Raw genomic sequence first — 22,836 nt, 5'->3', positions numbered from 1 at the left:
TTAAATTCATGTACAGCTGATTATATTTGGGTAAAACTGCTTTTTAAACTGTATATATGAAAGTCTTTGTGGACATGACAATACATTTTTATATTTTATTTGCATTTGCAGATTTGTGAGTAACAGGCCTCAGATCAGGACAAAAATCTACTCATTAAAATAAAATGAAATGAACAATAAAAAAGAAAGTCAGAGCAGCAGAGGCAGATCACCTGTTAACACAAACATGGACTCACATCTGAAACTACTAATCTCAGATTTCGAGGTGATTCTGCTGTTATGCAGCAACATCGACCCCCGGTGGCAGAGAGCTGAACTGCAGGCCAGAGACGATCAATGTTAATATATGTGCAATACTTTTCCTCCTCTTAACAAACAGAAATACATAAAGTTTCCTCCCTTTAATAAAGCTGCTGTCACATAAACAGAACATTTGTGGTCATGTCAGAAGTGATTTGGTCTATTCACTCAGCTGCACCTGCAAAGCGTCGCATGTCTCTGTAAAAGACGTCACACAGCGTCTCATGGCGCCTTCTTACAAACAGTCACCGGAGTCAGAGGACGTGAGACGTGCCGGTGAAATAGTCCACAAACTGCGGTAAAGTTAGAGAGAAAGTCGAGGTAGCTTAGTCCCTCGTTCAGCTCAATTCTCCACAAGCGACGGACGTTAACGGGAAGGATTAAACTGGACGTGAGTGAGTTACAGATCGCTGGCTGGTTAACGAGTACTGTTCATCTCCTCACCACAACGGGAGATACGGCTCTGACGTCACATGACATGGGGGTTCAAATTATGTCTATATTAATGAAATGAGGTACACAGTTGATCAGGAGCATCAGTCATGCCGTCTGCTTTATTTATTTTCCGCTCTGGTCACACATACAGTCAAGTATGCAGTCCAGGTGCATTTCAAAGTAAAGGTCCTGCTGTAGCAGTACTAGTATTAAACACTACAAACATGACTATTCTATGTTTGCTGATGAACTGATAAAGTTACACCGTAATTGTTTTATGTTATTTATTGACTGAGAAATGAACTCAGATACTGTTTAGCTTCATTTACAAACTGTAAAATAATTAATATCATGTTGCAGTTAGTTCTTCTTTTGACAAACAGATGTAAACCAGCAGTTAAAATACTTTACTTGTCCTGGACCAGCTCCTAGTTTATGCTGCAATAGGCTTAGACTGCCGGGGGCCTCCCATGATGCACTGAGCTCCTCTCTCCTCCTCCCTCTCTCTCTCTATCCATCCATCTATATCCATTAACATTCAAAGGCGGGGTGGCCATCGGTAGGCCGGCGACATCATGAATAAAATGCAAACCGGCCATTACAAGCGAATGTGCGGCCCTCCCTCTGCTGTCATGAGCTGCTCAATTAGAAAGAAATAAAGTCACTCTGCTGCAGCTTTTGGTTCAAACAAGATTTTTTTTCACTTTAACATCACTGAACATACAGATCATTGGTCATTCAGCTTCACTGTAGCGTTTCACATCATATGTTTCTTAATTTAGAAATAACTATATAAACTAGTAAAACAGAAATGTGCAACACATCAGAAACCTTGAGAAGCAAACTGATGAGAACAAACACATTTTTTGGTGTGATAAACAATGTGCCAACCACCAGGACACTTTGGCCCATTCTAGAAATAAGGAAGTTTTACAATCAGCAAAGAAAGCGGAACACACCCTTTTTGTTCTTCTTCTCTTTTTTGCTCACTTGAAGTAAACTTTATGCATGAAATGGGTGATAGAAACACATTTATTGAAATAATGATGCAGTGAATGTTTAAGTCACACATCTGATCAGCTGTTTCCACTCTCTGTGTCTCTGGATAGCATGAAGCATGACCAGTACTAGCTGACATGAAGGAACCCTTACAACTTGCCCAATTAAAAGAGGAAGAGAGGGGGAGAGAGAGAGAGAGAGAGAGAGAGAGAGAGAGAGAGACAGAGAGACAGAGAGGAAGAGGAAGTAATGTTAACTTAAGGCGTCTTCATCTTCCTGATTGATCAGACAGACACTTTGAGGCAGTTCTCTGACAGTTTGATGATTTTCTGCATCAGGATCAAACTCAGAATGAATATCCACCAGGTTCTGTTCTTCTGCTTCTTATCAGGTGAGGACTGATTACCTGACTGTGTCTGCAAAGCTGCAGCACACACTGCTTCTGGACATTCATTGTGGACATTTGAACTAATGTCACATTTCTATCACTTTAGTTTTTATGTTGCTGTCATGTTAATTAGTTATTCTGTTGTTCTCTAAATGATTCTGTTACTATTTGCTTAAAAACTGTCCTCATATGTGCTTATGTTGCTGAGTTTTTTTTCCCTGTTCCCACACTGTAGGCCTACTCCCACACAGAGCACAGTCTGGGAGCTGCTTTTTTTTCACCTCCTCTCTCCTTGTTTTTTTTCCTTTTCTCCCCTCTCTATTGTGCTCAGTCATCCGGTTATGTCTGTCTTATTGCATGTATTGTATGTTGTATATGTACGGACGGGGTGATTGCTGTTATTTCGCTGTACTTCTGTATAGTGACAAAATAAAGCCTAGTGAACTTTTACACTTTTTACATAAACAATAACTTTAACATTATATGTGTACATTTACCAAGGGCAATAATATCTGCACACAAATCTGAGTGTAAGAAGTATGTGCAATAGGACATTGTGCAATATAATTGACGCACTGCACTACAACCACACAGACAGGAAACAGCAACATGTTCCTCATTATAAAATGACAACACCCTTATGTGTTTCTCAACTCATATTTTCAGACAAGGAAGAAAAGTGAGAATCATTATCACCATATATAGTAAACAAAACCCAGACACATCTACCTGTGAAGCAAAGCTTTCATATAAGGCAGTGTTTCTCAACCGGTGGGGCGCGCCCCCCTGGGGGGGCGCGAACACTCTCCGGGGGGGGCGCGAGCGGGCGCGAGTAGGCAACAGGATGGAGGGAAAAATCATAAAAATAAAAAAAAAATCATTAAAAACAAATCGCGAGTCGAGGGAACTGCGACATGTTCCCCAGCCTTGCAGACTTTATCACTGATGCAGGCACGTCACACGATTTCACCTCTTTATTTCAGTCAGCGTCTGAGCACCTGTCTGCAATGAGACAACAATTTGCGACGTATTTCAAAGAGGATTATCGCTCTTTCGCGTGGGTTCGAGATCCATTTGTGTGCACAGCAAACGAGCTGTCAATTGACATGCAGGAACAGCTTATTGAGCTGAAGAGTGACAGTAGGCTGAAGGAACGTTTCACCTCCTGCCCTCTTTCGTCATTCTGGGCAGCATTGATGCAGGAATACCCTCAACTCTGTGACGTCGCATTGAAGATTCTCCTCCCTTTCGCGTCGACATATTTGTGTGAGGCAGGCTTCTCGAAAATGACTGCACTCAAAACGAAATACCGGAATCGTGCACAAATTGAGGATGATTTGAGGCTATGTTTATCAGACACTGCACCAAGAATTGAGGATCTTTGCAAGGCAAAGCAGGCTCAGGTCTCACATTAACATCGCCTACCTCCCGGTTATAACAATAGCCTAGTAATGATAATAGGCCTATGATAATAATAATAATAATAATAATAATAGTAATACTACTACTACTACTACTACTACTAATGATAATAATAACAGCAAAGCATGTAACTATAATTATATAGCTAGCCTAGTAATGATAATAGGGATATCACTACTCATAATAATAATAATAATAATAATAATAATAATAATAATAATGCCTGCAAGCTCACATTAGAAGTCTGGTGCTACTGCCAGTTATAACAATAGCCTAGTAATGATGATAGGCCTACCTGATGATTATAATAATAATAATAATAATTATAATAATAATAATAATAGTGTGGGCCTAAAAATAACAAATCTATTATTTTATCTATCTATCTATCTATCTATCTATCTATCTATCTATCTATCTATGCAAGGTGGTGTAGTGGGGTTGGGGCCGCGAGGGAGGGTGACACCGGGAGGAGGGGGGGCCCCAACTGCAATGAACCAGCTTTGGGGGGGCCCCGCTTGCAAAAGGTTGAGAACCCCTGATATAAGGTGTTAGGATGATGTTTAATTATAAGACACAGAAGAGTATGTGCTGTTTCTTCCACCACACTGCCTCTGTTTCATCTCTGCCTCTCTGTGAAGTGATGGATTAGCTCTCATTAAGCTGCAGTCTGTTTTACAGTAAGTCTACAATACACAAAGTATTGATCATCAGTATTCACTGTTCATCTTTCCAACAGCACTGCAGGGTGGAGACACTGGACTCACCAATGTACCATACCTTTACGCTGGAGCTGAAGGAGGAAGTGGTTCATTACAATGCTACTTGACTTCGTCTGGAAACACCAAGTTCTTCTGTAAAGGAGAATGTGAAGGAGAAAACATTCTCATTAAAAATGATGATGTCACAGCTCGAAGCGGCAGATACAGCATCAGATCTGAAGACAAACCCTCTGGAACAAGAATTTTGACTGTGTACATCACACAGCTGATCAAGTCGGACTCTGGACGGTACAGATTTGGTTTGGGTGGATCTTTGGTTCCAGATTATTACTGTGACTTTGACCTCATAGTTACAGATGGTGAGTTTCTACTGAAAGTCACAAAACCTGATATATTTACTATGTTCATCCCATTTAATGATTGTGAAGCATAAGAATAAATGAAGTCAGATAGAATGTAATTAAACTGTGTGAAGACTGTGAGACGTTTATGATATATTGACTCAGTGTATCCAGCAGTCAGACTGTGGTTGAACTGGGCAGCTCCCAGTGTGACTCTGTGGATCTGTGTCAATGTGAAGCAGGAAATATTGTGATCAGACTGCAGCATCTTACAGGAAGTACAGACACTAACTGTTTAAGATTGTTCATCTTTTCAGAAGCACCATTTGGTGACAACATTAATTTCGTCCGTGCAGAAACTGAGGGAGGAAGTGTCACATATGGATGCAATGGTACTGTCAATGGAAGCAGGAAGTTCTTCTGTAAGGATGAATGTAAAAAAGAAGAAGACATCCTGATTGAAACAGAAGGGAACAGAGCTCAGAGTGGCAGATACAGCATTGAATATAGAGAAGGATCTGAACATGGACTGTATGTGAATATCACACAGCTGCAGAAGTCGGACACAGGACGGTACAAGTGTGGTTACGGCAGACCTTCGTCTCCAGATTCATTCTACCCATTCCCGATCTTTGTTGTAGATGGTGAGTTTCATATTGAAAATCATGAAAATGTTTATTCTTAATTTATGTACCTTCTGGTAAATGCATATGAGTTCTTAAAGAAAAATAATAATGTAATATTTCTTGTTTTTGTCTAAAATGAAAAAATTGTTATAGTTTTATATTAAAAATCATGACAAAGATACAGCTGTATGTGGGACAACACAACCTCCAACTGATGAAAAAACGTTGCATAGCAGCAGGAAGTGGAGACACGTGGTCCATATTTATATACAGTCAATGGTGGCACTAAAATCATGGTGTCAGGATCTCTCATGGTCTGCTGTCTGATTACTCAGAGCAGCTCAGTGCTCTCATGTTCTGATGTTTTGGTCACTTTATTTGGTGACGACACACATATAAACCTCTCTGAAATCACACAAACTCCTTCATTCACTGTATTCATGTTTTTCTCACATCTCCACTTCCTTCATTCTTTAATCAGCTGATCACCAGAAAATACTGATGATGTCATTAATACCGTTATTATTAAGCATGTTGAACACTTTGAAGGTTATATTTATATTCAGTGTAACTCACCAAAACATGCTGAGTGTAAAAGAGGTATTGTTTTACTGAATCCCAAAAATGTGACCGTGCTGGTTCTATATATTACTGCACTCTCCACAGGAGGTCCGGTAAGAACAGTAATGGCCCGAACCACCTCAGCTGACTCCTTTTGATGCGGAGGAGCAGCAGCTCTACTCCGAGCCTCTCCCTGGTGTCCAAGCTCCTAAACCTATCTCTAAGGCTGAGCCCAGACACTCCTCGTAGGAAACTCATTTCAGCCGCTTGTATCCACAATCTTATTCTTTTGGTCCCTACCCAAAAGCTCGTGACCATAGGTGAGGGTTGGAACGTAGACTGACCGGTAAATTGAGAGCTTTGCCTTCAGGCTCAGCTCCTTCTTGACCAAGACAGTCCGGTGCGACGCGGTACTGACGCCGCACTGATCCGCCTGTCGATCTCCCGCTCCATCCTACCCTCACTGTGAACAAGACCCTGAGATACTTAAACTCCTCCACTTGGGCAATCCACCTTTTTCCGGCAGAGCACCATGTCCTCCGATTTGGAGGTGCTGACTCTCATCCCGACCACTTCAAGTGTAGAGTCCAACAGAACAACATCATCCATAAAAAAGTGATTCTGAGGTCCAAACTGGACTCTCTCCTCCCCCCACTGCGCCTTGAGAGCCTGTCCATAAAAATCACGAACAGGATCAAGGACAAGTGGCAGCCCTGGTGGAGCCCGACACCCACTGAGAACAGTTCTGACTTTGTGCCGAGGATGCGGACACAGCTCTCACAGCGGTACAGGGACATGGTCGTTCAGTCTCATCCAATCTACATGTGCTTTGTAGACTGCTGAACAACTCACCGCTCGGGTTCAGATCGGGCAGGCCATTTCTCCCAGTCACCCCCTTTCAGGTTTCTCCATTATTGTCCATGTGGGCGTTGAATTTCCTAGCAGAACTTTGGACTCGCCAGGCCACACCCATTCCAGGGCACCTCCCAGCAAGTCCAAGAAGGCCGGGTACTCCTGCCATTCGGTGCATATGCGCAAACAATAGTCAGAGCCTTCCCCCCAGCAACGCGAAGTCACAGGGAGGCGACCTGAGTTCATGAGTATCCCCACACCCGCCCGGCATCCCTTGCCTGGGACCAATTAGCCTTGGGAGACCTACCAGGGGCTAATGCTCATGACAACACAGCTCCCAGGTTCACTGGGATGCGCAAACCCCTCCACCACGATAAGGTGACGATTCCCGGGGGGATATTTGCAAACTGATTATTTAAAGTATTTAAAATCCTGAATTGCTTGAGGTCTTCTTCTCTCCTGCTTTTATTGGTACATTAATGCATTTCTGGGCACGTTCCTCTGTCCTATAGATCAGTGGGATAATATGAAACCACTGGTAGGATTGTGTATCACATCAACCACATGTTCACAACGTAGATCCACATGTAAAAACAAGCTACTTATGGTCAAAAACTCCACAGAGAACCTTTAAGCTTCCAATACAAGACAAAAGATCCCAGTCTGTTAAACTATACACTACATGTCTCTCTCTCTCTCTTCCTTCCCAGCTGTCTCGGATGTCTCTCGTCCAGGTTACTTCTGGCCTCTGGTTGTATGTGTTCCTGTGATTGTTGTGCTGGTTGCTGTTGTTCTGCTGTTCGTCTACAAACTGAAGATGAGGAGGAATTCTGGTTTGAACACCAGAGAAACTTCAGACAGCAGAAACAATGAGGTGACTTTCTTTAACTCTGAATGTCTCATGTGAACTCTAACTGTTGGCAGACATTTTATTTTTGTAGTTAGTAATAAACAATCTCACGTCTGCAAATACTTCACTAATATGAACAAAACTATAATGAAATAAAATCATAATGACTGTTATTAGACATCTGACCTGTTGAGTTGTTATCACTAAAATATCAGCAAACAATTATCTAAGAAGAACACAATATCTGTTCTGTTACACTGCTTACTGCTGTATTTTAGGTTTCATGTTATTCCTGTTTCATTTTCAGTTATATGTCCACTATGAGAACCGTCCTCCTGTCCACCATGAGAACCGTCCTCCTGTCTCAATGAGTGAAGACCCCGACTACCAGAGTCTGGATGCAGCCGGCATGGATCCAGACCACACCTACTCTACACTTAGAGAGACAGCAAACATGTGATGATGTTTGGATTTGGATCTGACATGTGCTGCAAAGTTCCAGTTTGTTCCACTTTATTTCTTTATTCTTTGTTTAATCAGCAGATATTAACTATAAACTTGCTATTCTTCACTTCTATACTGATGATACACATCTATTAATGTTTCTGAGAATGTTCAACAACTTATTTCTTTCTTATAGTGAAATATTCATTCTGTCTTCTAAACTGTAGATGTTGTTTGATATTGTTCTTCTACACTTTGAACCAACTCTGTGTCCTACAAATTATGTTTATATTTGACTAAATTACAACAGCAGATATGTAACATTGCTGAATCACATTTTCTCTCAACATGATGTTAAAATATTGATACTGAATGTATGAGTTAAATGTTCAGAGTCAATGTACCTGGCTGTTTTATATTCCACCAAAATATCTGATGCTATAATAAAATCTCTTCTGATGCAGTAAAATCTCTGTTGTTATAGTACAGTCTGTGATGTTACAGTAAAATACAGCCACATGTGTCTCTATCATCTCATATTCATCACCCTAACAGTTATTTTGAGTAATTCAACATACCTCTAGTTATTTTCTTTCAGTGTCTGCTGAGAATTAAGAGTTGAAGGCAGAATCCTGATCTACGTTTCCTCCCTAAGAACTTTCCCTCTCTGCCTCTGTCCAATGAACAGTTACAGTGACCGAGTCCCACAGCTCATCTCTGATGGTACCTGTTGGGAACATTTTCATACAGGAAGATTATAATGTGCTTTTGGCAGTAAAGGCAGTATAACATAATCTAAAGATAATAACATAAAGATTTACGAGCCACTGACCCTGATCTTGACCTGGAGAGCTAAATGTCTAAACCCAACCCTAAACTGAATCTAAACCCCAATGCCAATCCTAAAGGATGAGTTCACTATTTGTCCAGTGTCTTAAAACATGTATAGTAACAAAAAAGACAGCCTGAATAATTATGAACATTTCCTTTAACTCTAAAAACCAAATCTTAACCCTCACACAGACATTTGAAGGCCTGTCTCAAAGTGTACAAGTACAAACAGTTTCATCAGTATTCAGATCAGCTGTTTCTCTGTCAGTGTGAACTCAGCCGATTCACAGTAAATCCTCCACCAGGGGGCAGCAGAGCTGAGAGTCAGTTTAAATGTGTGTGTGAGAAAGTGAGAGCCAGAAAGAGGAAAAGAAAGTATGCATGCATGATTGTGCAGACAAATGTGTGTGTTTGAGTGTGTGCCAACCTTGTTTGTAGGCCTGTCAGTGTGTGTGTGTGTGTGTGTGTGTGTGTGTGTGTGTGTGTCCTGACAAAAGCTCCATCCAGCCATACTGCAGAGGGCTGCTTGTTCCCAGAGACCCTCAAAGCTGCAGGACACCCAGTCTCTCTCTGCTGCCTCCAGCCCAGACATAGCAGCCCCGACACGGACACAGACCCTCACCCTGCTCCCCCTCCTCCTCCTCCTCTTGGAGCTCCAGCAGCTGTTTGGATTACTTATGGAAAGAAAAAACAGGGATAACTTTTAAAGTGGGCATACTGGGATTTTAAAGTGAGACGAGAAGAGAAGCGGAGAGGAGGAGAGAAGTGAAGAAGAGTGTCAGGACTACAAACTGGTTAAAACTCTCCTGGATATTTTAACAGACAAAAGTATTTCTTTGTCACTTTGCAAATTTAGGAAACTTTGGTAGCTATTCTCATTAATACCTTCAAACTTTGAAGCAGTTCGACCCAAATTGTTGTTGAAATTGTCGACTCTAAACAACATCTCTGTCTGTCTGTCACCTTCCAGGAGCTCGGAGTAGGATCAACCTTTCATTCGGAAACTGATCATTGTATTATTGAATACTGGGACTTTTCGGAAGTACTGCTGGAACCATTTGGTGCATCATTACTCTTTTGAATCTACTGCAGTTTTTGGGGATTTTTCTAGTTTAAAATCAGCACCATGGCTCCACCTGTCGGCATGTGGCTGTTTGTGTACCTGTCGCTGCTGTTTTCAGATGCTAAAAGCGTCGGGCAGAGCAACAGTGCCGATAAACCGTCCTCTCATGTTAAACTTGAGCCCCTTTGGACAAGCAAGCCCAAGACTTGGGATGCCTCCGATCAGAGCCTGCCCCTCCCTGAGATGCTGGATCTAGACCTGAATCAGAACCGCCGTGTGGCCCGTGGGGCCGATGAGGACGAGCAACAGTCCACCTTCAGCCAGTCCTTTGAGAACGACTCAGTGACGACGCCACAAGCCACCGAGTTCGACAACTCAACGACAGTAACAGCAGGTGTTGGCGGTCATGGTGAGAGTGATGACATCAGTCACCATGGAAACACCTCCAGCAACGACCACGAAACCCCGGGACTCTTCAACCCATTCTACCCGCTGGCGGAGAGCTCGTACTCGGCCTACGCCATCCTGTTTCTGGCGGGTCTGGTGCTGGCGGTGGGCGTGGTGGGAAACATGGCGGTCATGTGTATCGTCTGGAACAACTACTACATGAGGTCCGCCTGGAACTACCTGCTGGCCAGCATGGCATTCTGGGATTTCCTGGTTCTAGTGCTCTGCCTGCCGGTGGTGGTCCTCAACCAGCTCTCCCATAGGAGGATCCTGGGTGACATCACCTGCCGCATGGTGCCTTATATGGAGGTGGGTGGGGCTTGAGGTGAAGTGGGAGGGGAAGGAGGAAGTCAGCATCGCTTGAAAGTGTTTTTATGTTGTCCTGTGGGGGGCGCCAGAGGAGCGTACAGGTGATAGGTTCATCCACTGAGGACAAGGACAGGTGAGATGCTGCTGGAGGAAAGGTCAGAGGTCATCACCGGAAAAGTTGAACCTGTGATGTTTGTTACGGCGGGTAAAGTTACCATCACACCACGTCTGCAGGAGATCAGGGCCTGAATTTATCAGACTCGCATCAATTAATAAATCAATTTTTATTTCATACAAGTCAAATGAATTCAAAGTGATTTACAAATGACGAACAAACGCACAAAATGATAAATACACAAACAAGATACAAGTAAAATACCAAAATTGAAACACTTGTAAAATGCAAATAAAACAAATACATAAATAATAAAAGATAAAACACTAGATAAGAAAGAAAATTATGTAATCAAATGATAATCAATAAGTATAAAAATAAAACAAGAAAATTATGTAATATAATATAAGAAGAAAATAAATGATAAAATACTACACAAAATAGATTATAATCAAACAGTAAAATATTAAAATATAATGTTAAACTACTACTACAAATACTAAAATGTTCCTGCACTGTTTAAGTACCCGTCATGAACCTGCATGAAAACTGGGGATCAGTAAATATAAACCAGAACCTGGAAACTCCCTGAAGCTCCAAACATTTCCCCGAGCAACAACTCACAACACGTTTACTGCAGTCAACACTACAACAGCTTAACACTGAGAAACTACAAGTAGACTGAATCAGTAAGAACATCTGATATTTTCTTTATCTATTTATTTTGATCAGATGCAAACAAACAAACAAACAAACAAACAAACAAGAAGAAATCATGTTCTCTGGTTCCAGTGACACTTCAGATCAGCTGTAGATAATTAATGTTAATTAAGTAAAAGTGTGTTTGTTCTCTGCAGCTGCTGTCTGTAGTCATACAAAGATTGTTTGTTAGTAAAGATGCATCACTCTGTCACACTGCTGCACGCTCTGCTGCACTCTGTGTGTTTCTGTAGTTTCTTCTCTGGAGAAATGATCAGCTGATCACCTCCATTAAACTTTGATTCAGATCAACATGTGAAACAGACTGAGCTTCATAGTCATGAATCAGGAGCTTCAGTAGCTGCTCACATCGTTTTCAGCTCGTCAACATTCAAAACTGTTGAAACAAAAGCTGATTAAACATCTTTGAGTTATTTTAGACTCTAGTTAATAATGAAACCTGATAAGATTCAATAAGAGATTTGATGCAGAGTTTAAACTCAATAAAATAAGGAATATTGTCCAATTAGAAAAGGGTTTAGTACCTGTAACCATAGTGATGTTATTTTGTACGTGCCTGCATGTTAAAGACTGTGTGTGTGTGTGTGTGTGTGTGTGTGTGTGTGTGTGTGTGTGTGTGTGTGTGTGTGTGTGTGTGTGTATATATATATATATATCATGCAGACTTTTAACATGTTTACTGTGTGTTCTGGTTTTGTGTGTAGTTTTCAGAACAGATTTATGGTCACAAACATAGACGTGTAAGATTATAAAACTAAGGTTATGATATAATATTCCATAATTAAATACTAACAACCGTTTCCACTCATACCAAATGTTGATTGGTGAAGGAGAAACTATGATCTGTCTTGGTGAAGGAACTTTAAACTCTTGTGCCCAAACATCCACACAGCTGTGCTCCAAACATACTGAAGTTATTCAGTCTGAGTGCAGAGCCGAGCGTTGCTTCACCACTGCAGCTGATTTAGTGTCAGTCGGTTTAAACTGTATTTGATTCACTTATTATTACTTTGTGTTTACGGTGGAAACAAACTACACACTGAGAGTCAGTCACCATGGTAACCTGTCTCCGTGTCTGCTGGTGCGTCCTGCTGCTGCTTTCATGGTTTGACAGGAACAAATTTGGGGTGAAAATGTTTTTTTTGTATGATTTGTAACCTCTTCTCTCCGGCGGCCATATTGGAGCTGAGAACCGAACAGACACGATTCATCTGTCGTCTTTACGAGAATCAGTAATTCATTATTTTCTCAATCAAACTTTTTTAGATGAATTTCCTACATTTGCTCCACTTTTAATCTTTGTCAGTTCAGATCAATAATCTGCTCTTATATGTTTGACACAGAATTATGATTTTCAGTCTCACAGCAAAACTGAGAGAGGTGAAATAATGTCATTGAAAGATGCATTTGTTTGTGTGATTTGAGGGGCGTTGGGTTTTGATTGGGTTAAAATATTTGTGCGGTTAGATTCGCAATCATTCTTTTAGCCCAGCATTACCACATAAGTAGCAGAACTATCTGGCAGAGGACGGACGGATGAACTGGGTCTTTATACTGCAGTTGATGAGTGTGATTAGAAACAGGTGTGCCAAACCTCCACCACTGAGCCCCGCCTCTGCCAAAGGGAAACAAAGACAATACAGGGGAGGAGCACAAGGGGAGGAGACAAGACAGACAAGGAAACTCAAACCAACAGTAAGCTGATGTAGATTTATCCCAACAATAGAAGAGGGTCAAAGGTTTGGAGATGAAGGGATGAAGGGATGACTTGTGGTGTGTATAAAGAGGGAACCAGTGTGGGAACAGTTATAAAGCTTCATTCCTCTGTGCCATAAACTTCTGTTGTTATCTAAATCTATTAAAAACACAGCTGTACTAGGCGACATGTTTCAGACCCAACAAATCTACAATAAATAGTGTATGTGTGATTTGTTTCTAAAGAAGAAGAAACAGACAAAGGGAAGTCAAATGGATGAACACAATGTTGGTTCAGGTCTGTTTATGGGATTTGTTGAATAATAAAAATATAAAATATTCTGATAATAAAATACCAGACGTCAGGCCTTTTTTAGATATTGTCAAACAGACCAATCAGATCAGTTAGTCTGGCTGTTAAAGTTATGTTATTGAACTTTACACATTTAGAGGTAACAGGGCTACAAACTGACCTCAGACCGGACAGGTAGAGTTTAATCAGTTTGGGAAGAACCTGATTGTTCAGTCAGTAAACATTTACAGAGGAATGGGCTTTAACTAAATGTCCATATTTGACTGCATGAGTTTCTTAACTGCACAAACTTGTGGTAAATGATTTGTTTTAATCTGTTGATCTGGGGTCTGGGGTCGGGGGACCTGCGAGGGCCACTCTCATAAATCCTCCTTTGAACAGATGTTTTCTCTGTTTGGATGATAAATAAAAAAATGCACAGAACTCAGACTGGATCATAAAAGGAGAGATGAAACAACTTTTAGTCTAAACACTTCATACCTGCCGAACATGACTGATGATCACTGATGGATGGTGCTTGTTGGAAAGTTATTCCATCCATCCATCCATCCATCCATCCATCCATTATCATCCATTATCATCCATCCATCCGTTCATCCATCCATTCCATCCATTATCATCCATCCATCCATTATCATCCATCCATCCCTCCGTCCATCCATCCATCCATCCATCCGTCCCTCCATCCATCCCTCCGTCCATCCATCCATCCATCCATCTATCATCCATCCATTATCATCCATCCATCCCTCCGTCCATCCATCCATCTATCCATCCATTATCATCCATCCGTCCCTCCATCCATCCCTCCGTCCATCCATCCATCCATCCATCCATCCATCCATCTATCCATCCATCCATTATAATCCATCCATCCCTCCTTCCATCCATCCATCCATCCCTCCCTCCATCCATCCCTCCGTCCATCCATCCATCCATCCATCCATCCATTATCATCCATCCATCCATCCATCCATCCATCCATCCATCCATCCATCCATACATCCATCCCTCCCTCCATCCATCCATTATCATCCGTCCCTCCATCCATCCATCCATCCATCCATCCATCCATCTATCCATCCATCCATTATCATCCATCCATCCCTCCGTCCATCCATCCATCCATCCCTCCCTCCATCCATCCCTCCGTCCATCCATCCATCCATCCATCCATCCATCCATCCATTATCATCCATCCATCCATCCATCCATCCATCCATTATCATCCATCCATCCATCCATCCATCCATCCATCCATCCATCCATCCATCCATCCCTCCCTCCATCCATCCATTATCATCCGTCCCTCCATCCATCCATCCATCCATCCATCCATCTATCCATCCATCCATTATCATCCATCCATCCCTCCGTCCATCCATCCATCCATCCCTCCCTCCATCCATCCCTCCGTCCATCCATCCATCCATCCATCCATCCATCCATCCATTATCATCCATCCATCCATCCATCCATCCATCCATCCATCCATCCATCCATCCAGCCGTCCATCCATCCAAATTGTCTCCTAACAGTAGAAAGAAGAAGTTGACAGAATTTAGCAGTGACAGTAGTTGTACGAACGGAAAATCATCAAATCAACGAGACATCACAGACGATCTTCCAGTGCAGGTGATGTTACTCTGTCCGGTGTTTAAATGGAGGCTGTAGAAAGGATCCTGAGGCAGCTGTTAGGAGGATGACAACCTTCCTTCATTACTGGATTAAAGTCACTCTACCTCCACTAGAGGACTAAATCCCCTCTAAATGGGACTTAAGTCCTTCAAATTCTAATTAAAGCCTCATTCAGCCCGGATTATAAATCAAACAAGCGTCTAATTAACCTGTGAGGAAAGAAGAAGACACTCTTCAGGTTCTTAGTAACTCACCATGTGCTTCTCTCTCTTCCTCTTTCTCTCTCTCCTCTCCTTCCTCTCTCTCCTCTCCTTCATCTCTCTCCTCTCCTACTCTTCCTCTCTCTCCTCTCTCTCCTCTTCTTCCTCTCTCTCCTCTCTACTCCAACCGGTTCAGGAAGATGTTCTCCCACTCTGAGTCTGGTTCTGAGGGTTCTTCCTGTTAAAAGATGTTCTCCCACTCTGAGTCTGGTTCTGAGGGTTCTTCCTGTTAAAAGATGTTCTCCCACTCTGAGTCTGGTTCTGAGGGTTCTTCCTGTTAAAAGATGTTCTCCCACTCTGAGTCTGGTTCTGAGGGTTCTTCCTGTTAAAAGATGTTCTCCCACTCTGAGTCTGGTTCTGAGGGTTCTTCCTGTTAAAAGATGTTCTCCCACTCTGAGTCTGGTTCTGAGGGTTCTTCCTGTTAAAAGATGTTCTCCCACTCTGAGTCTGGTTCTGAGGGTTCTTCCTGTTAAAGGGAGTTTTTTCTCTCCACTGTCACCAAGTGCTGCTCATGTGGGAATGTTGGGTCTCTTTAAATGAAACCTGAAGAGTTCGGTTTAGACCTGCTCTATGTGGAAAGAGCCTTCACATGACTCTGTTGTGATTTGGAGCTTTATAAATAAAGATTGATTGATTGACCACATGTTTGTACAGTTAAAGGATTAGTTCATTATTTTTTGTGAACATTTAGTTAGTTATTGTGAGACACACACAAAAGAAATTGTGAACTTCTTTGAACACTCTAACACACTAACTTCATATAAACTGTTGAATATCTTCTTATATAAATGTATCTTGCTGTCCATCATGTATATTTAGGAAATGACTGTGGCATGATGTTAAAGGTTGACAAAGTCTGTCTTAAAGATATTGAATTTATTGTTGGTATGATATGAATGTCATAGTAGTATGAATGTCATAGTAGTAAACTGTGAGCATATGATTGAACTGGTTAATCAATATGACACCTAGTGATGATTGTTTTTATTCAAATGTAAATTAAAATATCTCATAATACAATTTATTTTACATTCTACAACAATTAGCAGTTCGTCAGAACAGCTGAAACTGACTTATTTTCATCATTGATTAATATTAATTATTTACTTGAGTGATTGAATAATAATTTAGTCTATGAATTGTAAAAAAGGAGTTTAAAAACTTCTTAAAGTCCAGTGGTATCCATGTTTTGTTAGAGCAACCATTCAAAATCAGAACACATTTAATTTGTTTCCATATATCATAAAAACAAAAAATGTTCAGATTTTAGATCCTGAAACCAGCAAATGTTTGACATGTTTGTTTGAAAATTGACTGGAACAATGAAAATAGTTGCAGACTAATTTTACTTTAATCCACTAATTGATTAATTGACTAATTGTTGCAGCTCTGAAGCAACAAAGCTGCTCTGATGAAACTGAACATGAACTGAAAACCTCCTCCTCCTCTCTGCAGGTCGTCTCTCTGGGCATCACCTCCTTCACTCTGTGTGCTCTGGGCATCGATCGTTTCCACGCCGCCACCAGCTCGTCCCAGCCGAAGGCGCGGCGGGTGGAGCGCTGCCGCACGGTGCTGCTGAAGCTGCTGCTGGTGTGGCTGGCCGCTCTGCTGCTGTCCAGCCCCGAGATCTTCCTTTGGCAGCTCAGCCGGGCCATGTCCCCCTCCAACGGCCGGCTGATCGACTCCTGCACCATCACCCCCAACTCTCCACTGTCCCTCTACCTGCCTGACTCCCTCCACTCTCTGCTGCTCAGGTATCACCAGGTGAGTCTCCAACACAAAGCGTCGAATGAACCCACAGACGGTTTGAGGTTCCACCGAGTCCAGTTCTAAAAATCAGCCAAGTCTTCGTCTTGTCATGCCTCAAAGCCCACATCCTACTGCTCTTGGGTTGAACATGACATTTTGAGTCTGACTTACAAGGCGTTAGATGTCCAGGTTCCTCTTTACTCAAACACATTGCTGTCACCTCTTTTAGGTAGATGGACGTCCACTTGGATCCATTTTAGAGGTTTCATCCCGTTAAAGGGGAGTTTTTGGGTCTCTTTAAATTATGGAGTACAGTCTAGACCTGCTTAATGTGAAAGTGGCTTGAGATAACTTTTGTGGTGATTTGGCGCTATGTAAGTAAAGATTGATTGATTTATTGATTGATGAGGTCCTGATTTAGGATGTCAGACGGTATATAACAAACCTGCCTCCCTATCTTCTGGAATTCAAAACTTTGATCGCTGTGGGGCTCATAACATTGAAATCTTTTGTAAATATAAATATGTCAGGTGGGAAAAAATGATGCCAGGTACATGCAACGTAACAAAAACCACAAACTATGACCATTCAAGTCAACACATACCACATAAACGCTCTAGTAGCTTTCTGAGGGTCATAGTCAAGACCGGACCGGAGATTAAAACTATTATTACAGAAACACAACTGAATGAAACTGTTGTGTTTAAAATTTAGAGTCAGTGAGCAGTGAAGAAATTAATAATATTTAAGGTTATCAGCCAGGCCTGCTGTAGTTAGAGGAGCTGCTGACCACTCAGGGAGAGTCTGAACATTGCTTTTGAAGTTTTGGAAAAAGCCGTCTTCAAAAACGAAAAAGGAAGCATCTAAAAACCTTTGTATATTTTATGTACTGTAATATGGTCTCCTGTTTAAGGCACTGATTGTTGGACTATGCAAAGTGCCTCAAAGTACTAAGATCTGCAGAGCCCCTCATATTATAAAGTACCAACAACAAAGTACAACAAACTTCCACAAATTGAAGGAGTAAAAAATACCACAAAGTATTACTGTCTCCATGTAGAACCGTCAGTAATCAGATTACTCCGGTACTCTAACAGGCTGCTTCTCTTTGTGTTTCAGGGTCGTATGTGGTGGTGTTTCGGCTGCTACTTCTGCCTCCCCATCCTCTTCACCGTCCTCTGCCAACTGGCCACTCGCAACGTCAACAGCGACTCCACCTCCACCCAAAAGCAGCGTAACCTCGACGACCGCTCCTCCAATCAGAAGCGGCAGCAGCACCAGGCGGTGGAGCGGCAGCTGAACTGCACACTGTTGGCGTTAGCTGTGATGTACGGCATCTGCGCCCTGCCCGAACACGTCTGCAACATCACGCTGGCCTACACCGACATCACCATCTCAGAGGACACGGCGGCCATGCTGGCACTGTTGCATCACTTCCTGTTGTTTTTCAAGGCATCGGTTACACCGGTGCTGCTGCTGTGTCTGTGTAAGGTAAGTCTGACAGTTGAAGAAGGTTTACTGGAGTCCAAAAAGATTAACTTAGATGCAAAGAAATGTGAGACTGTGAACAATTCAATAACTGAAACCCAAAATTATGATCAGTGTCAAGAAAGGTTTGCGTTTCTTTGGTTAGGACTGCTGATACTCCCACTGCCTTCACAGCTTGGTCAGGTCATTACTCCAGTGTTGATGTATCTTCCTGGTGTCTAATGGTGCCCACAGACTGTGTTCAACAATCTTATATGTTTATTGCAGGCAGGATATGTGACATTTGATGTATGTAGACTGTACGATGATCACACCATGACCTGTCATCCAGTTACGTCCTGTTTGGAGTGGTCATGCTAACAGCTAGAGACACATTTGTTGGAATCCCAAACATTTAGTTGAGTTTGTTTTACTTCGTCGGATCTATCGCTAGTGTCGCATTGATCAGTCACTTCATGCTGTGTTCCTATTGGTTGGTTATTAGATGGGGGTCGTAGCAGCAGTCATTGAGATATAGTTCTCCTACGCTGTCTTTAGTTGCAAGACCATCTGTGAAACTTTCTCACAGTGTGATGTAGGAGTACTGTTTTGGTCTTACTACTATTGGCTATGACTATTGCAGCATCATTCTATTAGGATACTTTTAAGCTGCTCAGTAAACATGACAAAAGCAGTGCGGGTGCCACAGCAGATGTCTCAGCAAAGAACTGAGCTGACGTCATCCAGCATTGACCAATCACATCCATGCAAGTAGACATTCCTGGTGGATTACTTTAGAAACATGAGCACCACTTTGTTTTGGTGTCGGTCTTTAAATTCTTCATGGATGGTATTTCATCATCTCCTCTTGGTAGCTCATCCCTGCCACCACCGCACTTTACTCTTCTAATGTAGCGCTCAAAGCTCAGCAGAGACAAGCAGCACTGCTGACACGCTAATGTTGAATAAACTGTCCCTATACTAACTCTTGCTGTCTGTGACGAGCGATGGACGGACCAACAGATCATGAATCCGCTGGTGTTTGTCTGTGTTTCAGGCTCTCGGTCAGGCCTTCATGGACTGCTGCTGCTGCTGCTGTCAGGAGTGTCAGCCAACTACGACTCAAGGCTCGCCAGGCTCCGCCCAGGTCAAACTGAAGGCAGCCAATGAGACATCCATCTTCTTCGACAAGGCTAAAGACACGTCAGCCATCTTGTCCATCTCCAGCTAGAGCCATGCTTCCCTCTTTTATCCATCATTTCATCCACATATCAGTGCTTTCCCAACAATTCTTCTATTCTTAGTTTTTTCTTAATTTCCCTTCTTCTTTCTCCAGTGTCTGCTGTAAAACCATTTTCTCCTCTTTTATTCTTCATCTACATGATCTCTCCATCCACTTACAGAATGTCTCTGGATGGATAATCATGTGTGTTCATCTTTCTTTCTGCCAGAGTACCATTTGTACGATATTCCTCTATGGACACAGCGCTACCCTCCAGCTTCCTCACTGTGCAGGAGGTGATGTTTAATCTGTAGTGAGATTAGTAAAGTTGCTGTACTTGCACAACCAGCTGTTGTAAAAGCAGGAGCCTGTTTCAGGACTCACTGAATGGACTCTTCACTCCAACTTCCTGCTGTCCTGTTTGTGAAGTACTGTGGAAAAACAGCAGATTCAGAATAGAGGATGTCTCCTGTGGTTGGAAGCTCTAAGGTTTAAGTTTGAATGTGTTTTAAAGGAAAGCAGCAGAAACCTAAATCCTCTATTATGGCAGCATGGTGGAGAACATGAGGAAGCTGCAGTGGAGTGGTGTTGCTTTGTGCCACACAAATATTTTTTGGGCCAAACAAATATTTCCTGGAGACAGAGCTGCTGCTGAGGCAGAAATAATTTAATTGGAGTTTAACTTCAATGGGCGGAGAGCTTCAGAGGACAAGTAACTATTAAACAGTTGAGTGTACAGCAGTGTTTCTGCAAGGTTCAACAAGTTCTTTTTAAAACTTTTCAAAACCTTTTAAATACTACAGAATAGAATTTAACACCCTTTTCACCATTAAATCAAAGTATGATGACGTTAAGGCCTACAATTATTTATGAATTAATTCACATTTTTGTCAGTATTTCCAAGCTGCATATAACAATAATTTATAGTAATGTAAATAATAAATGACCTGAAGCCAGATTAGCAGCAGATTACTATTATTATTATTATTATTATTATCTATATATTTTTTTTAGATTGATTTTCTTTAATTCCCTTTAAGTACAGTAGTGGCAGAGAGGCCGACAGGAAGCAGGAAGAGAGAGGGGAATGACCTGCAGCATAAGTCCCTGGCCGGGTTTGAACCAGGGACGCTGCCTTTATGTGGCGCTGTAACCATTCGACTACCCAAGCACTTTGTTATTATCATTATTATTATTACAAAGTAATTCTTTGGTTTCAATTATTGCCCACACTGATATTTGCTCATTAAATGAGCTTCTTCACTACTGTAGCTGCAGGTCTGAACTCCACAACTGGTGTAATATCCTGAAAAACTGGTTTAAAACATCATAGTCGACCAACTAATGCAAGAAAAGGTGACATGTATGAACAGCCACGAACAATAACTATATAAAAACTATGTAACAAATATCTCCATGAAATCCCCGTCATGGTCCCCAGAGGGCGAATCTGGCAGCCAACTCAGGTCAACGTCTGCTGTGAAGCCGCTCCGCTTCCAGACCTCTAAAGCACCACTGATGTCTCCAGCAATTAAAATAGTGAGTTCATTATTGGCTGTTGCAGCCTATTGAAAAAAAACAATCAACCAATTAGAGCTTTGTAGTCAGGATTATAAATGGAAATGTCAAGTTCCTACACAGTGCTGCCACCTACTGTATTTATAAAGGGAGATAGCTAAAGCCTAACAGTTGTTTGATTATGCCACGAGCCAATTTACATATCTGTAACATCAAAAGGTAATTATCTATACAAAAACATGTGTTAAAGGAATTCAAGCTGCTGTTGTCTCATAAAAGGAACTACAGGTCTAACCCTAACCCTAAGTCACAAACCAGTCACCACTAATAGTTGCTGAGTTGGCAACACTGCATCAATGCAAAAAAAGTTGCTTATATTACATATTTTTCACATCAAATATGTTACCTACTCCTGGCAGGACGAATAAATAAACCCCCACCTCCACAGAAACCAAATAAATACCACCTCAGTCATTAGACTACCCTTAAAGAATAGATTAATGTAATCAGTTTCACTGCCTTCTCTCCTTATAATGACTCCAGCACAGAATCTATTTATTACCTTATATTTTGGGATATTCAAGGCAAGTTTAAATCTCAAAAGTCAAATAAAGTGTCATTAATTAGCCATAAAAATGAGATAACTTCTGCCTCCAGTGCAGCTTTGCCTCCGAGAGATATTCCCACATGTGGCCAATCAGCCATCAGAGGAAGAACTCAGATCGTAAGGGAAGAAAAAAAAACTAATTGTGAAGGGAGCGAAAAAGTGAGGAGACCTTAAGAATACAGGAAGCAGACCCTCTCAGTACTGAGGGGGGTCTCTCTCTACAGGAAGTTAAACTGTGTAGGAAGTTGTGTATTAATGTCTTTAGCGAAGTGATTTCACTCAGACTGTCAAACTCAAACTAGAACAAAGCAACGAGGAACAGAAGATATGAATGTAGCTCATTTTAATGCTAGACGTTGAACTAATTACATATTTGCATGAAAGAAAGAAAGATAGGGATTGTTATGTCATGTTTTTATGCCTTTGTAATATTCAGTGTCACAATGTTAGATTCATAATATAACATGAGAGAGCCGACCGTGCCTTATGCTGAGTTCACTCTACACGATTTTAGCTCTGATTTTCCGCTCAGCTGCCGACATAAACCCAGATCAGTGTGTGCTCACAAATCTGTTCAGACACACCGATGCCTGAAAGATATCAAGCAGGATAAATATCTGGACCTGTTGGAGAGTCCACATGCTGGCAACGAGGGTGGCGACAAGAGACAGCCAATGACAGAGCAGTTGTATGGCGGGAGCACAATAATACCGTTTCAGTCAGAGTACATCAGCCAACACACAAGCTGTTCAGTATCTGTAACCACAATCCAAGCAGGCAGCTAAGTTTCCTGTACCTTATCGTTACCTTTATTTACAGGCATGGTAGCGCGTCATTTCCCGTGTCATGATTCATTTTCTTTGTGACGTAACGCGGTTTGGAGACCAGACGGACTAGTTTGAGTTTCCTCCTGGTGAAAGATGGAGTGAGCAAACACAACGA

At 41.8% G+C, this 22,836-nt stretch overlaps 1 protein-coding gene across 1 annotated transcript; it reads left to right on the top strand.

The window, feature by feature from the left end:
- The first annotated feature begins 226 nt into the window (after positions 1–226).
- On the top strand, positions 227–19,868 carry LOC128357747 (uncharacterized). Its single transcript, XM_053318117.1, has 10 exons — positions 227–338; positions 4,284–4,625; positions 4,964–5,251; positions 6,321–6,625; positions 6,737–6,802; positions 7,804–7,944; positions 9,883–10,590; positions 16,787–17,095; positions 18,200–18,571; positions 19,605–19,868. The coding sequence occupies exons 1-10, from the start codon at positions 227–229 to the stop codon at positions 19,776–19,778; spliced, it is 2,817 nt and encodes a 938-aa protein (XP_053174092.1). The 3' UTR covers positions 19,779–19,868.
- The last annotated feature ends 2,968 nt before the right edge of the window (positions 19,869–22,836 follow it).

This window comes from Scomber japonicus, chromosome 4 (assembly GCF_027409825.1).
Source record: "Scomber japonicus isolate fScoJap1 chromosome 4, fScoJap1.pri, whole genome shotgun sequence".
NCBI lineage: Eukaryota > Metazoa > Chordata > Actinopteri > Scombriformes > Scombridae > Scomber > Scomber japonicus.
The sequence above is the reverse complement of the archived record's forward strand: the minus strand, read 5'-3'. Positions and strand labels throughout refer to the sequence as shown.

Coding starts and splice junctions, on each gene's coding strand:
- LOC128357747 (XM_053318117.1), top strand. CDS start 227: ATGGACTCACATCTGAAACTACTAATCTCAGATTTCGAGGTGATTCTG. Junction 339..4,283: donor GCAGGCCAGAGACGATCAAT/GTTAATATATGT, acceptor TCTTTCCAACAG/CACTGCAGGGTGGAGACACT. Junction 6,626..6,736: donor ATCCAATCTACATGTGCTTT/GTAGACTGCTGA, acceptor TGAATTTCCTAG/CAGAACTTTGGACTCGCCAG.